At 40.6% G+C, this 15,663-nt stretch overlaps 1 protein-coding gene across 1 annotated transcript in view; it reads left to right on the top strand.

Moving 5' to 3' along the window:
• Positions 1–15,663, top strand: part of LOC104520452 (utrophin-like) — a gene marked incomplete at its 3' end in the record, with an annotated part of 85,575 nt that overhangs the window by 9,813 nt on the left and 60,099 nt on the right. The window contains 6 exon segments of the mRNA XM_010162148.2: positions 4,998–5,090; positions 6,593–6,670; positions 9,768–9,860; positions 10,748–10,920; positions 14,419–14,534; positions 15,572–15,663. The exon segment at positions 15,572–15,663 is cut by the window's right edge and continues 63 nt beyond it. Of these exon segments, the coding sequence (XP_010160450.2) occupies positions 4,998–5,090; positions 6,593–6,670; positions 9,768–9,860; positions 10,748–10,920; positions 14,419–14,534; positions 15,572–15,663 (645 nt within the window).

Genomic DNA, 15,663 nt, shown 5'->3' with positions numbered 1-15,663 from the left:
AAAGAGGTTTCTGCCAGTGTATTTTTGCTGTCACAGCAAACATAAGCAAAGCTGAGAAAGACAACCTTCCGTTAACTGATAAGTGCTCAGTGAGGGGGATGTGAATGTTTTATGCTCTGAACTGGCACAAGTGCTCCTGGTACATGGTGTGTCCCTGCCTGTCCTTTATACTATCTTTGTAGTATAAACTGGACCCTATTTTGTCTTTGAGAAAAGACCCATTATTTGCCTCATATTTGTACAGTGCTTAGCACAATGTAGGCTACATCTTAAGTACTTACCAAGACAACCGTGACTAGCCATTTGCCCTTGCTGAAGGGCTCACGATGGTTTGTCACTGTCACTCCTGTCAGGCAAATATGTAAATTTCTTGATCCATTATGCCCAGTGATAGCCTGCTTCTCCTTACGGGATGCTGGCAGAGGCTGAACTGCTTCATACTTGTGTCATCTTTAAGTATGTTGGAAGTGAGTAAAATATTGTCGGTTCTGAAAAGGAGACATTTAGATTGGCTTAGTATACTGTATACCAGGCAGGACTCTAGAGATACACATGCTTTTTATATACTGCAGATATGTATATTTATTTGTGTGTGTGTATCTGTGGGTACAAACCCTTGTTTTTTTTTCTCAGAAGGACAGATTGCTTCCTGGAGGTTAGGGGTGAATGGTATGGGTGTGGGCAGGGATGGTGAGGGAAGCAATCTGCAGAGCCCCCTGCCTTACCCTGTAGGGTGGGAGAGGACCTTCTGCCCTCCTCCCCCAGTGCCCTAGCTCTTGCTGCGGCATGCCAGTCTGCCCCAGTGCAGAGCTGGTCCCAGGGCTGCCTGCTCCATCCCAGTGGGGCTTGGGGCTGTCCTGTCTCCATAGGACTGTTGAGTGCCCCATGGCAGGAGTCAGGGTGGTGGGTCGGAGCCAGGACTTGGAGTGCTCCTGGCCCCTCTGGAACTTGGTTTTTATTAGGCTTCCCTCCCTGGAAGCACAGGTCCAGCCTTAGTGGCCATGTATTGTGGTTCCCAGATCGCCTCTGTGCTGCCACAGCAGCCTCCCCAAGTAGGCTCAGTGGTGGGTCCTGTGTGCAAAGAGATGGGGCTCTACATGTGTTTTCTCACAAGGAGGTGGTGGTGATGGCAGTGGCCTGGCCTGGCTCTGGGCTGGCCCATGCCTGGCACAGCAGGTCATGTGTGACTGTTCTGCCACCATTGCCCCAGAGCTTTTCCTTGTCTTCTCTTGGGAAATGGGTGTATGGGACCATCCCTTGGGCTACTGTTTTACAAAATTATTTTCCAGCTCCTTTCTAAGCCTAACCAACTTTGTGTCAGAGCTGGGATATGTAGCTGTTCTGTCTGGACAAGGAAAGCAAAAGACTTTCCTGAAGCACAGAGGGCTGCCATCTAACTGCCCCCCTGGAAAGCTGGGCAGCATCCAGTGGCATTGTGCACTGGAGGACACAGCAGTGATGTTCCTGATGCAGACCATGTGGTTCAGAGAGCAGATCCTCTGTGGCAATGTGTATCCAGGTGTGAGGAACATGCATGGGTGGGAGAAGGCCATGTGAGCAGAGGAGGGTGTAGCACATGCACAGGCTCTGCTCCCATTGAGAAACCAGTGCTGTGGGCTGGCTCTGTGCCTTGATGGGACAGATGGGGCTGCCTGGGTGGCCTCTGCCACCAGCTGCTTGCGTGTCCCTCAGGTGGGTGTGGGAAGCTGGAGGAGCAGGTTTCCAGCCTTCATGACAGGCGTGCTGCAGTGGAGGTGGTGATGGGCTTGGCAGGGTGGGTGCTGCAGCCCTTTCTTAGCCAACTTCAGTCACCCAGCGCTTGTAGAAGTGCTTTCTGTGAACTGGCTTCCTTCCCATAGAGAGTGTTTTGCTAGACTTCACTAAACACAGAGGCTTTGCATGTTTCTGTGCCTCTATTTTGAGTACAGTGGATACCTTAATAAAGGAGTAGCTTAGATTGCAGAAATAATTTAATATTCTTCTGCTGACTCTTTAAATTGACAGCAAGATGTGGTGGTCTGATAGCCAGTGAAATGGAAAAACCATTCTCCTGAGAAAGTGAATCTGAATTATTTCCACCATCACAGCAGGGTGCATTGCGTAGGGCTGGAACATACCATGACCTGTCAAAGTGAATGACTGAAAGCAGGAAGTCATTCAGCTTGTTTTCATGTGTGTGAAGTGAGGGGATGGGAAACGAAGAAAGAAGACTACATGCTCTCAATACCCTTATTGCACCATATTAAATGAGGCATCTCTCTGCTTTTTCAGCAGATCCACATCTTGTTTTTTAACTTCTGGACCTAAGGCAACAAACTTATTGAGGATATATAGCTATAGCGTTCTCAATTTTGGTGTCATCAGTCTGTTATACGTGTGTGTGTTGTTTTAATTATAATTTTAAAGGCCTTACTTCTGTAAGGTTTTTGACACTGTCTCCCACAACATCCCTGTCACTAAATTGGAGAGATATGTGTTTGATGAATAGACTTTTTGATGGATAAGGAATTAGCTGTATGGCTGCATCCAAAGAGTTGCTGTCAACTGTGCAATGTCCAAATGGAGATCAGTAACAAGTGGTGTCCTTCAGGGGTCTGTATTGCGACCTGTAGTGTTCGATATCTTCATCAATTACATGAGGGAGGTTTGAGTGCACCCTCAGCAAGTTTGCAGATGATACTATGCTGAGTGGTGCAGTTAATTTGCAAGAGGAAAAGGATGCTATCCAGAAAGACCTTAAGGAGTGGGCCCATGTGAACCTCATGAAGTTCAGCAAGGCTAAGTGCAAGGTCCTGCACCTGTGTCAGGGCAATCCCCAGTATCAGTACAGACTGAGACATGAATGGATTGACAGCAACCCTGTTGAGAAGGACTTAGGGATACCAGTGGATGAAAAATCGGACATGGGACAACCATGTGTGCTCATAGCCCAGAAAGCCAACCATATCCTGGACTGCATAAAAAGAAGCATGGCCAGCAGTTCAAGGGAGGTGATTCTCCCCCTCTACTCTACATGATACCCCACACTTCAATAGCTAACAGGTACTTGCTTTCCCAATGAGCCTTTGAGTTGTATTGCATCCAGTGAGACTTCTGTTAGCTCCTTCTGTCTGCTCTTCTGGACATGTGAACAACTTGCTTTTGCCCTTACCAACCTACTTTTAGCATCTTCCATGTGGTGATGTGAACCAAGTTTAAACCAAATTTTGCTGGCATCTGGGGTAATTACACTGTGGATCATCTCCTCCCATAATACACCATAAAATGTACAAGACACTTCCCTGCATCGACTTTTAGGTGTTCCTGGTGTCCTGCTCCAGCACACTGTAAAGGCTTTGTTCAGTTGCTATGCAGCAGCGAAGCATCTGAATAATCTGTGAAAAGTGCACGTGCTAGGAGGAAAGCCTTGTCCCTTACTGTGCTAGACAGGGTATAGTTAAGCTCAGGAAGTGGCAGTATGTAGTGGCAGGATGTTATCAAATGATGATATTTAACAGATACTCCTATTTGGTACTGGTCTGATGGCTACATAGCTTTCTACACCCTTTACCTAAGTATGTGTCAACATGCATATATAAACATTTTTAAGCGTGACTTGTAAAAGTAATTGGAGAATAAATTTGTCAAAAAAATTAATTGCAAAACTAATTTAATATCAGACACTGGGGCTTGCATCTCTGTATTTTAAGAAGTGACCGTAGTTATGTGATCATTCTCACTGCTGTTTAGCTGGTTGATACTATGAGTTACATTTAGATATGTTTCTGTACAGGACATTAAAATATGGCTCTGCAGCTACTCAACTCTGATTTCTTGTGAATAGTTTTAGTAGTATTAAATCTAATTAAAGTGTACATTTAAGAAAAACCCATATAAATTTTGAGGGAAAAGCAGATATTTGCCAGAAAATAGGGTTCAGTGGGCAGTTCAGCTCTCTTTTTGATTTGTTAGCCAGCATTTGGCAATTACTAGCAGCTGTCAGGGCAGGTCGTAAGTGATGGTGGAGGAGATCTATGTCAGCTAATTCATGTCATGTAAGATGGGTCTTTGACAGCCTTCTTTCTGAAGAGCAATGTTACAAAGCCAAGGTGACAGAAAAAGGCAATACTGGAGTTTTAGGTAGTTTTTAGAAAATATTTTTCTTCTCAAATTGACACTTCAAAGGAACACTGGAAGTAGTAGCTTAATTGATCTCCTGGCAGCTGACAGATGAATATTACAAAGCAAATGCACTTATTTAGTTGCTGGCTGCCTGTGCCTTCTTCCCCTGCCCTGTAACACTTTCCCACATTAACTTTCTTAGAGGCCAAGAAGAAAGATTAAAAGGGAGAATGGAAAAGGTTAATATGATTCTGCTGTCATCTGCCACCGTTCTTTTACAGGGTTCCTCCATCCCCAAAGAAAATGAATATTAAAAATGTATGATTTAGAGTATCTGAATTTCACATTTTACTTCTTTTTCCAAGGTAGAGAAAATGATTGATTTGTTTCGATATATATCACATCTTTTTATCTACTAGTCTGTGTAGAAGAGTGGCAACTCCTTCGGGCTCAATTCCAAATCCTTTTTTGTTTTGTCTCTTTTTAATCTGGGAGAATTTGTCCCAATAGCTTCTTTCTGAAAAGCCCCATTTTCTTCCTCCTTTAGATGCAGCCAAACCAAACTTGCCAAGTTTTTTTTCTTTACCATTTTTGCATGTTAATGTAAATCTAATCTAATCACATCTAGTGTGAGCCAGGATGCACTGATGTGGTTTCTCAGTACTAGGCTGGTGAGGCACACAACCATGGACATGGGGAGGAGAAAAACCCAAAAAGCACTGAAGAAGGGAAGGGTGCCTTCCTGATCACTGCCACAGACCTCTAGCTTTCATTTACTACATTCGGTACCAAATGAGAATAAATTGAAAGATTAAAAGGAAAAAGAGGAAAGATACCTTTTTCAGGGAGGTTCTGCTTAAACACTATTTTTATTACTGCTTTTGTTTCTTTTGCAGAGTGGAAAGCCCCCAGTTAAGGACATGTTCACAGATCTGAAAGATGGAAGGAAGCTTTTGGACCTTCTGGAGGGTCTGACTGGGAAACCTCTGGTAAGAGAAATGTGTATGAACTGTATTTACATTTATTTTAAAAAGCCCAAACCAACAAATAAACAAAATGCACAAAAAACAAACTGTGACATGTGATTTTTTTTACATTTTTAGTTTATTTAAAAACCTATTTTGCTTATAGTGTGTAGTTGCTTTCTACAGTTCCAGTGAAATTCCAATGAACTCTACTCATGGCATATAGGGTCAGTTTGAAGTTAGCATTGTCACCCTCACTTGAGGGTTAACATACTGGTTAGCAAAGCATGTAAAACCAAAGGTGGTATTCACATAGTGCATGTTTTTAAGAGAGATCTTTTAAAAGTCTGCTTTTGGATGATCTGGAAGAGCAACTTTTAGCTGGATTTCTGTGAACTTTTCTCATAAGCTCATGGAAGATCCAGTAAAGAAAAAACAAAGGAAAGACAATAGCTAGGAGGCAATGCAAAAATCTGCATCTCCATTGAAAACCCCTTTGTTACCTACAGATAGGAGAGGGCTGAAGACTACTCAAGTCCTGTTTGAGAAAGCGTGTGTGTGGCTGAAAACACTTCCCCTGCTAACACTGATACCTCTTCAGAAAGATACATGAGGCATGGTCAAACCTGTGCCATCACTTGGGATTAAATTCTTGATTTCACTATTTATAATAAATCGGAAATTTGTTTATTGACCATCTGGGGAACATTCATCCATTTAGAATTTCACCTTGCAAGCTTGCCCTGTTTTTTAAACAGGCGCATTTCACCTTTGCTTCTAATGATTTCTGGTCTGATTTGAAGTATACTGAAGACAATGCGAGTTTTTTGTTTTCTAATTATGTTGATCACCATGTTTCAAATTCAGCTCCGTGCTCTTTTAGTATGATCATGTTCTGCCACAGGAGTTAAGTTGAGGTTAAATTGAGGCAAATAGAGTGGCAGGTACTGTCAAGAGTTGCAGTGGGTTCTTCCCCTCTGATATTAAAAGGAAGGGAAAGTCAGGAAGTGTAACTTCTTCCCACTATGCAAAGATTTAGCAAGCTTTTGGTGCCAGAAAAACAAATTGCTGTTTGTTCCCTCTTGGGAGCAAAAAAATTTCAACTGCTCTGGCAAATATTCAAAACCCTCAGATTTTTCTCCGGGAACTCCCACTTTGCTGTTTTATTTCCAGTTCATAATTCTGCAGATGCTGGGAATAAAATTTTGGACTTACTGAAGATGAACTGAAACACATTTTTGAATCCGAGGCTTGTCCTGTGCCTTCAGTTGAGGAATAATGTTCTGACCAATTTTCATCTTGAAATTATTGTGGGTGATCTTGCTTGTTTTTTGTTCTGACTTAAAACAAAACAGAACAAAACAAAACAAAAAAAACCCCACAAAACACCCCCCAAAAACCCCCAAACCAAACACCAAATCCTGGAGAAAATGAAGACAAATTTCCTGTTGTTTGCTCTGTCATCTATTTTGTTTGGTCTGTCAAATTAATTCTGATGTGAACAGATTGTAACTTTTTATTTTCAGCCTAAAGAACGAGGTTCCACACGAGTACATGCCTTAAATAATGTCAACCGAGTACTGCAAGTCTTGCATCAGAACAATGTGAGCATGTTTTTCTACAGCTTTTTAATAGACTCTTTAATTTATTCCTGTGTGTAAATGAGTTAAAAATGCAGAGAATAAGGATTTTTTGGTACCTAAAATGAGAATTCAGCAAGATGGGTAAACTGTTCTCAGTTTTTCTTATCTGACGTAGAGTTTCAGTGTCGGGCAATCTGTGAAATCTTACAATGCTAACTTAGTAATGGTATTAACTAAACTGATGCATACTTTTGCAAAAATCTGTGAAGGTCTGACAGGTTTTGTGTTGCTTTATTTTTCGTGTCATGATCTTAAAGACACTGACATATTTATGTAAACTGTTGATTAAAAAGTGATATGAACATGCTGTATAATGCTGCAATTTGCCCTCCATGTTGGTGAGTAGTGTCATATTTCTAGGAAGCAGCCAAAGTTAGTGGTGGGTTGTTTATTTGTTTGCTTTTTGAGCTACTGTAAATAGTGTTTACTTTTTTCTAAGGATAAGTAATGAGCCTTTCCAGCTTGAAATTGATTTATTTTATGAAGATAATAAATGAAATAATATTGGATTACAGTAATTAGTTAGTTCTTCCTTAAGCTGGCAGGATCTGTGTTTCTAGAAGTAAACAGGTGGTGTGTGTTAGCTGAAGCCTGTTAAGTTCATGTATGTGATTTATACTTACTGCTTAACTTCATGAGAAAGGGTGTGTGTGTTAAGGCAGAGGGAAAAGGCATCCACTGAGAAGCAGTTGTGTTCTGTTGCCTGAGAGTTTGTGGGTTCTACAATATTCATAATTGTGAAATAATTTATAAAAGTGTTTAAGTATATGTTGCAAGGATCAGACAAGCCTAGGGTGCAGATGTTCAAGTGATCCTGTGAACCTCATCCATCCATGAGCAGAATGATTCTAAGTAATGAATTTTAACTTTATTGAGTCGTGGACCAAGTTTTTAAAAATAATAATAACAAAAAAAAATCCACTGGAAATCAATCCATATAGCCCATATCTGTGTATTTTCAGGGGTACTGACTGCCTACTGTCAGCTTTCTTTTACTGATTATCGCTGCTTAAGTCTCAGTAGTTCACCCGCCATCCTAGTGGATTGCTGACTGTTTCCTGCAAAGCATTGGTTTAGTTCAGAATCATTAAAATACAAAAAATGGACATGTGGAGTATTTTGTTTTTACATAGTAGCTTAACTTTTCTGGCAGCCAAATGCCACACAGCCACTTGCACCCCTTGTAGATAGCAAGAGGGATGCATTATTATTATTGACATGTTATTAGAAAGTTGAAGTGCTTTTTTATTATGCATTCTCAGGAGTGTTCTTCTATTACAGGTGAAAAAAGCTCTTGCAATGTAATTGTTTTATTTTTGTGCCCTTTACCTTTAGTCTTGCGCTCTGCTGCTTGTGTTCTAGAGTGCTTTCCAGTGCGTTGTTTAATGACCCACACTGGTGATTCTTTTGGCCTGGTTTTACCTGTTTAATTTATAGCTACTTTAAAATATATGGCTGGTATTTGCAGAGTATTGCTGTAAGATTCTGTTCCAGCTGGTGTAAAAACTGGGAGATGACAATCCATGAATCCACAAGCTTCCTTAGTACTTTGAAGTATAATTTTTGGTTCCATGTTAATCTTGCAACACCGTTTTGATTTGATTCTCCTAACAGAGACCTGTGGGGAACTGAAAATTGTCAAGATGATATCTGAAAGCAATGAGGTTACAAGTACATTTTGCAGAATTTAAGCTATTCATGATAGTGTGATAAGAGGAAAAATATTAATGGAATACAATTATATTCTTGTATAGCAGCAATATCCTCTAAAGCAAAATGAAACTTTTTGTTTTTGTCTATTCTGTCATTGTAGACTATGTCCACTGAGAGCCAGAGCGTGGGCTCTGTTATTGTCCCATGATTGTCCATATTGTTTGGTTGCTGGTGAGCTCCTTGGTGCAGGTTTTGCCTCTATGACCAGTTCTGATCCTAAGCAATGCCCAGATACATTTCTCAGAGTTTGTGTAAGCTGGGAGGTGTTTCTGGTAGGCACTGTGTGTCATGCTCTTTTGGAGCATGGATGAGAAAGGGAGAAAAAAACTTCCCCATCGAGGTGAAATGCACTGTGCTGCTTGCCCCTGGGGCTGGAAGATGCTCCTGACTCAGGTTATTTACAAGACTGAAACACCACCACCTGCCCTGTGTGGGTGTCTGTTGCAGCATCTGCTATATGTGTGCATACACCCAGGGAGGTATTTTTCTTCTCTGCCACAGGCAGCTGTTCCTAGCTCAGTTTCCATAGGCATCATGGTGACTAATGCAGTGCGCTGCTGTTGGTTCCCTCCCAGAGGAGGTTCAGAGTTGGTGCCACTTTCTCTACTCTGACAGTGGAGACTTTATTCTCCCAGTTCAGTTCAGACTCTAAAGAGGAACCAAGTGAGTATCTGGTAGTGTGCTCTAAGCTTTGCTGCTTCTGAGGGCTCAATACTTGATGCAGGAGCAGGTAGCCTCTCCTGCCCTCTTACTTACAAAAGTAATCTCCTTGTCTCTTTTTCTGTGTTTTTATCTTCCTAGTGATCTCAATTAGACCATCACTGAGTCTGTATGGGGTCCTATGCATATAGGAAACTTGAAAATTTTTTATTTTCCCTTGAGCTTTTGGTCTCCTTATATAAACTTGTCCCATTTGGATGCTGGTTCATGGAAAGGTCAAAGCTGTTCTTAATTACAGAGTTTTCATGGTTCTGTAATATCTCTGAGTGTGTCTAGGAGCAGGACTGCTTAACTTTTTTTTTTTTTTTAATATCAGATCCTTCATGTTTGCATTTCTATTGGTCAGTTTTGACTGTTGGTATGCATATATATATATTAGAGGAGAGGATAAAACTTTTCCAATGGATTATCTTCTTTGGTGCTATCTTTTGTCCTGTTGTTTAAGCAGTTGTCACAACAAATTGAGATAGACAGTACCTTTGTCATCTCTGGTTATGTCTTTCTAATTACTTTTTATTTCAGAGTACTTGATAATATGTGGTTGTACAGCCAGGAATATGGGGTGGGGTTGCAACTTGAAGCTGTGATAATAGTGTTTAATATAGGGTTGATTTGACCTCTCCAGGTGGAGTTGGTGAATATTGGAGGAACTGACATCGTTGATGGAAATCACAAGCTGACACTGGGGCTGCTGTGGAGCATTATCTTGCACTGGCAGGTGAGAGGCTGCTGCGAGATCTCTTCCTTCCCAGGAATCGCGTGCATCGATCTGCTGGGATTCTCACAAACCTTCCCAGGGTTTTGGTGGCAGAAAGTACTGCTTCTATTTTGGGCTGGTAAATAAAGGCAGGCCAGTGTTTGGTTTCTGATCTCTGTCTATTGGTTGCCTCCTGTGACACATATTTTCATAAGTGTGCGGTTGTACTCAGTCTCTCAGTTTATTTCCTGCTGGTGTTAATTGCAGAGAGGCTTTTCAGGCTGAAGTATTGTATTTATGTTCCCCCCCTTAAGGCTTTTATGTACTTCTGTTAGTAGGTGTTTTTTTTACTGCCTAGGTAGCTGTGTTGGGCTTGCATCTTATATGCTACTCTGTAGGTGTGTTTCTCAGTCTCATAGGTGGAATTGCTCCTGGTTTATTCAGGTACCCGGGAGGATCATTGAACTCACTTGGAGGGACTTTGGTGGATCCTTATGCGTGGTACCCAAACAGCAAACTTCTTTTGTTGGCTGAACAGATACCTTCTTGCAGAAAACCTGTGCAAGCTGTATTTTTGGGGTTTGCTTACTGGTGGAACTGCAGTACAACTGCATTACATGGGCAATGAGAAACATCATACCCCATGCTTAGTGTAGGACTGAGTAGAGGAGGAGGCTGGTAACATAAGTGTCATTATTACACGAAGCATTACTGGTTCTTGTAATCAGTAGTGTGCAAAGATGTCCTGAAGACTCCTATTCCCAAATTTTGTGTGAAGAGTTAGTTTGATTCGTAGCTTTTCATGGGAAAGACCCTTTCATGATTTGTGAAATAGCTTGTTTCAAAGGTTATGTAAGCAGGAAAAATGGAGAATGTGTCTGTAAGATGTAATTACTGCTGTCTTGCAGGTGAAGGATGTAATGAAGAACATCATGTCAGATTTGCAGCAGACCAACAGTGAGAAGATCCTGCTGAGCTGGGTTCGGCAGTCCACAAGACCTTACAGTCAGGTCAATGTTCTGAACTTCACCACAAGCTGGGCAGATGGTCTCGCCTTTAACGCTGTCATCCATAGACACAAGTAAGTAGCAAACAGCTTGTCTTAGACATGGTGAAATAAGCAGCTTTTTTCCCATGTCTTCAGGCTTGAGTATTTGATAACTTGTAGCCTGTTTTGGTGATTCATTGTTTATTTGTTTTTGTTGTTGTTGTGGTAACAGTAACAGCGGAGGCATGTTGCCAGAGCCTTGCAAAGGGTAGAGCCAAGGTAGCAGTGTAACTCTCAGTTCTGGCACATGCATGCACACTTGCTAATTGCAGTGGATTTACATCCAACTCAGTATGCATTATACAGCAGATACTCTGAACAAGTCTCTGCAGGGGAAGTTGACCACCTCCTTCCCCTGTACTTTCTTCTTCCTGCCCTCTCTCTTCAGCAAAGGGAAACATTCTTCAGTCAGAATTTGACATTTTAGTAGAAAGATACAGAAACTTCAAAACAAAGGAATAAGAAAGACAGGCTGTGTAGCTTTTCTTAGTTTTTGAATGTAAGTTGCTTGAAAGATGATGTATGCAGTTCTTTCAGTAGAACTGTTGAGGAGAAGAATCAAAGGGTAATAGAATACTTTAGGTATCTGTAGCGTATTCATTAGTTTGTTCATTATACTTTATAAGCAATGCTGTTAGAGCTTCTTTGCACAGATCTTTTGTATTCTTTCTGATTTGTGGAGAACTCTTGTAGTCTAAAGAAATCATCATTCCAGACTCCTATGAAACTTACATACCAGTTCTTTCTTCTTTTTTTATTTTTTTTTATTTTTTTTTTAGATGTTCTTAGAGATCTGCTTCTGGGCAATCCATTCTAATGCAGCATACTTTAAATGAAGTCATCTCATTGCTTTGCAAGGGCTGACTGTTCTTAACTATAAATAACAGGTTTAACATGGTAATAGTATGATAATATCTAGAATTTAACCTTATTATATTTCATTAAGTTTCTCCCTGCCCATGATAATATCTAGAATTTAACCGGCCCTCCTGACCACCAGGTATCTGTCATGGTAAATGCTTTACAAACACCCAGGATATTTATGCCCAGCAGATGTAAAGTGTTCGAAAAGCATATGTTCACTTTGAGCCTGCTGTTCTCTGCTCTTAAATGCCCATTCAGCCTGTGCTGACTGAAATAACAGGCTCTGTCACAGGCTGGCTGGCTTCCAAAGGGGTCTGTCCTGGCACACCCATGTGCCTTGTAGACCAGAGCTGGCTTGTGTTCAGCTGGTGTGGACGCATGGGGAGTGCCTGCACCACACTGAGGACTCCTGAAAGTTTGGAAGAACCGTTCTGTAAAGGCAGAGCAATACTAGAAAAGGTCTCTGTGGAGTTTATCAGAAGTATTACCAAGTACCTTCTCTGGATGGTGTGAAGTTTTCATATCAGCATAATTGCCTGTAGTGGCGTAGCTCTGCTGCTGAACGTGTGAAGCTTTGTGATGGAGAGAGTGGCAGCTTTAGACAGAAGTCAGAGCTAGGTGACATGAAGAAAATAGAAGGAGAGAAGTTGCAAAATTGGGTTCAGGCTGTTTTATTGTCCTTATGTGTTGTGACTATGTGCGTAGCCTTTGTGGGATCTGAAGTCTGAGCTCTGCCCTTTTCAGAGCACAGTTAAGTAGCAAAAGCCCCTGCTGAAACTTTAACTGAGTAACTGTGCTTTCTCTGTCTTCCTAAAATTTCTCACTTATCTGCCTCTGTTGATCTCCGAGCCTTTTATTCTCTCTTTCTGGGAGCTTAGCAGCTGTCAGTGCATCAGAATGCAGCTTTATGGCCCTTTAGCCAGGGAAGCACCATTTTCCCTGCACTTCTGAGAAATCTTGAGCTGAGATTAAATTTAGGTTGGCTTTGAAAGAGAAAAACTTTAAAAGGCATTTGCCAAGGACCAAGGGGATTGGCCAGGTTACAGAACTGATAGGACAACAAAGCTATCTAGCTTACCCAGACAATAGTGCTTCCCTACCTAAGGGGCATTTTCAATACTGCTTTTTAAATTTAGCTTATTGTGACCCTAATATAGGAGAATTTTTGTGGATCTCATTAAGAGGTTTAGTAGCTTTTCTCTTTATATATGTATTAACAGTTGTTAGCAGTGCTACATCTTGGCTATAACATCTAGTACCTTTGTAACAGTTGCAGTACTTAATAAAATTATATGAGGTAGTAGGACATTTAATATTTTACTGTGCTGGTCTTTTTCATTTCCTAATATTAGCTTAGTTCCTCTTTGAATTCTGTTCTTTGGTACATTTTTCTTGCTCATAGATAAGCACCTAGATTGCATTTTATTAAAATCTGTGTTATCATGGCAGTGTACAGGTAGTGTATATACAATACACTTATTGCAATATGTTTTTCAACCTTAGACTCTGCTAAGGCTTTATGTGAACCTGTGTGGTTATCCTTGTTGCTTCTTGCATGGAGGTACAGTGTTCCACTAGCATCTATCGGGATCTTTGCATATCTGTTCCCTGTTCCATCCCACCTTCCTTCTGGCTTTTTGCTTCTCTGACCCTTCTGCCTTACGACCTTTCTATTTCACAAAGTTAATGACTTGACAGATATTAAAAGGATACTCAGGTCAATTTACAACTGAATTAAGTATTAAAAGAATTAAAGGCAAGCCCATCTCTTCCTTCTCAAGTTCTATAAAGCACAGAATCAATAGCAGTGTTTTAATGAGAAGCCACTATTACAGGAGAATGGGAAGTATTTTAATGGCTTTGTAGCCCTGTGGGTGTAGGTACCACTAGGAGGAAAGCTGCTGACCTGCTTCCTGCTCTGTGCTCTGCACTTTCCCCTTGAGACTTGATGGTATGTTTTGGGTGCACAGCTGGACTGGAGATTTGGTTTGGTTAACACTAAGGTGAGATGAAGGCTGCTGGCACTGTAAATTGATCAGGGTGTTGGGGTTTTTTGTGGCTGGTTTTTTCTTTGTTTGGTTTTCTTTTTGGCTTTTTTTTTGGGGGGGGGTGGTAATGGGTTAATGGGAGGGAAAAAGGCAGTGGGGCAGGGTGAGAAAACAGAGGCCACTGCTGTTACTGGCTGTGATGGTCTGGTGTGGTCAATGAGCCACATCACAAGTTTGAAATAAGGATCTCTATGAATAGAGTGACTCTTGATTCCCCAGCAGAGAGCATGTAGTAATGGTAATGTTGTGAGAGAAACAGTTTAAGAAAATTGGTTCTGGAATTAATTTTAAACACAGAGTTTATTTATTTTCTTGTTAATATTATTTAAACTCCATTACAGTCAATGAGTATACATATAAAATACATAGAATGGAAAGTGAATGTTGCTTGGACACACAGTCAGTTGATTGATTTGTGATTGCCAGATTCTCACTAATAAAAAGAAAACACTTTTATATTTATGCATTTGTGTATATGCACTTATGTTTATCTTTTGTATGCATGTGTATGTTTATATTACTTATGTAGTTACCTTCATATCTGTATTCTGTATGGTATGGAATTTTTTTCTTCAGATAAAATTTACTGCTTTCTTTCCTGTTTTGTCTTTCCTTTTAGACCTGAGCTTTTCAGCTGGGATAAAGTTTTAAAGATGTCCGCAGTTGAGAGACTGGAACATGCATTCAGCCTAGCCAAGAACCACTTGGCAATTGAGAAACTGTTGGATCCTGAAGGTGGGATATAGTTATTCTACTAGATTAGAAGCTTTTTTGAGCTCTCTTTTTTGAGAAATTTCTTCTATTGTCATTTACTATGAATACGAATTCCAGCAGTTTTGTGCAGTAATATTTTGTTTCAAAATATAAATTGCAGGACAAGGGCATGTCTGTGGGTATGCTTTGGCTTCTCGAGTGTTAAGGTTCAGATTGACTTACTGTTCAGACACAGTATACAGAAGGCGAAGTCATTTGGGTTTTTTTTAGGAAGGAGTTCTACCACAAGGGTCGGTGCTCTTCAGATGAAGTAGACCATTATGCAGAATGGGATAGCCTAAGATCTCATGATCTTTTGTGCTTTATATATACACTGAATAGCAGTAGCTGCCAGTTCTGTGAGTACTTACTGTGTAGGAATGCTTACCAGGAAACCTCTATGGCTCCTTTTTAAAATTCTGAGCTGTCACTCTACTTAGAAGTGAGCCTCTGAAGGTTCATTCTGTAAGACAAGCTCTCAAACTTTATAGATTCAAGCATCACCTTCTTTAAAAAAAAAAAAAAAAAAAGTGTTAACTGAATGGGTAGCACTCAAACCGAGAGATAACTGAACCTGAGTCGGTGAAACTCTTCCATATGAAAGGTAAAAAAACCCCAAAACTGATGCTGGAAGTGGGGATAGAGCCCAAGTGGAAGTGTTTGTTTTTGCAGGATACTGTCCCTGAACTTCTGCTTGGGAGATATTCCAGAATAATTTTCCCCAAACAGTTTTTATTCCTTAGTGACTTCAGGCTTGGGTACTTTCTTCAAAAAGAACATGCCTTTTAATGCGTCTTCACTTCTAAATGTAGAAAATTCATTATTTTAATTTTTTTCTCCTTCACACTGCTTTCAACATATGTCAAACCTGGCCTTTTAACTTAAAGCTTACTAAAGGGTACTTAACAGGAGAACCTGTGGTTTATACTACATGTAAGCTCTTAACTGTATTTTAAGTAATGATTTAGAAAAGCAGCGTCTTAATTTATTTTTCCCCATATTTTATCTTTTTGATACAGATGTTGCTGTACAGCTTCCAGACAAAAAGTCTATTATTATGTATTTAACCTCTTTGTTTGAGGTCCTTCCTAAGCAAGTCACTATGGAAGAC

The sequence above is a fragment of the Antrostomus carolinensis genome, unplaced genomic scaffold, assembly GCF_000700745.2.
Source record: "Antrostomus carolinensis isolate BGI_N321 unplaced genomic scaffold, ASM70074v2 scaffold6902, whole genome shotgun sequence".
Classification (NCBI taxonomy): domain Eukaryota; kingdom Metazoa; phylum Chordata; class Aves; order Caprimulgiformes; family Caprimulgidae; genus Antrostomus; species Antrostomus carolinensis.
The sequence above is the reverse complement of the archived record's forward strand: the minus strand, read 5'-3'. Positions and strand labels throughout refer to the sequence as shown.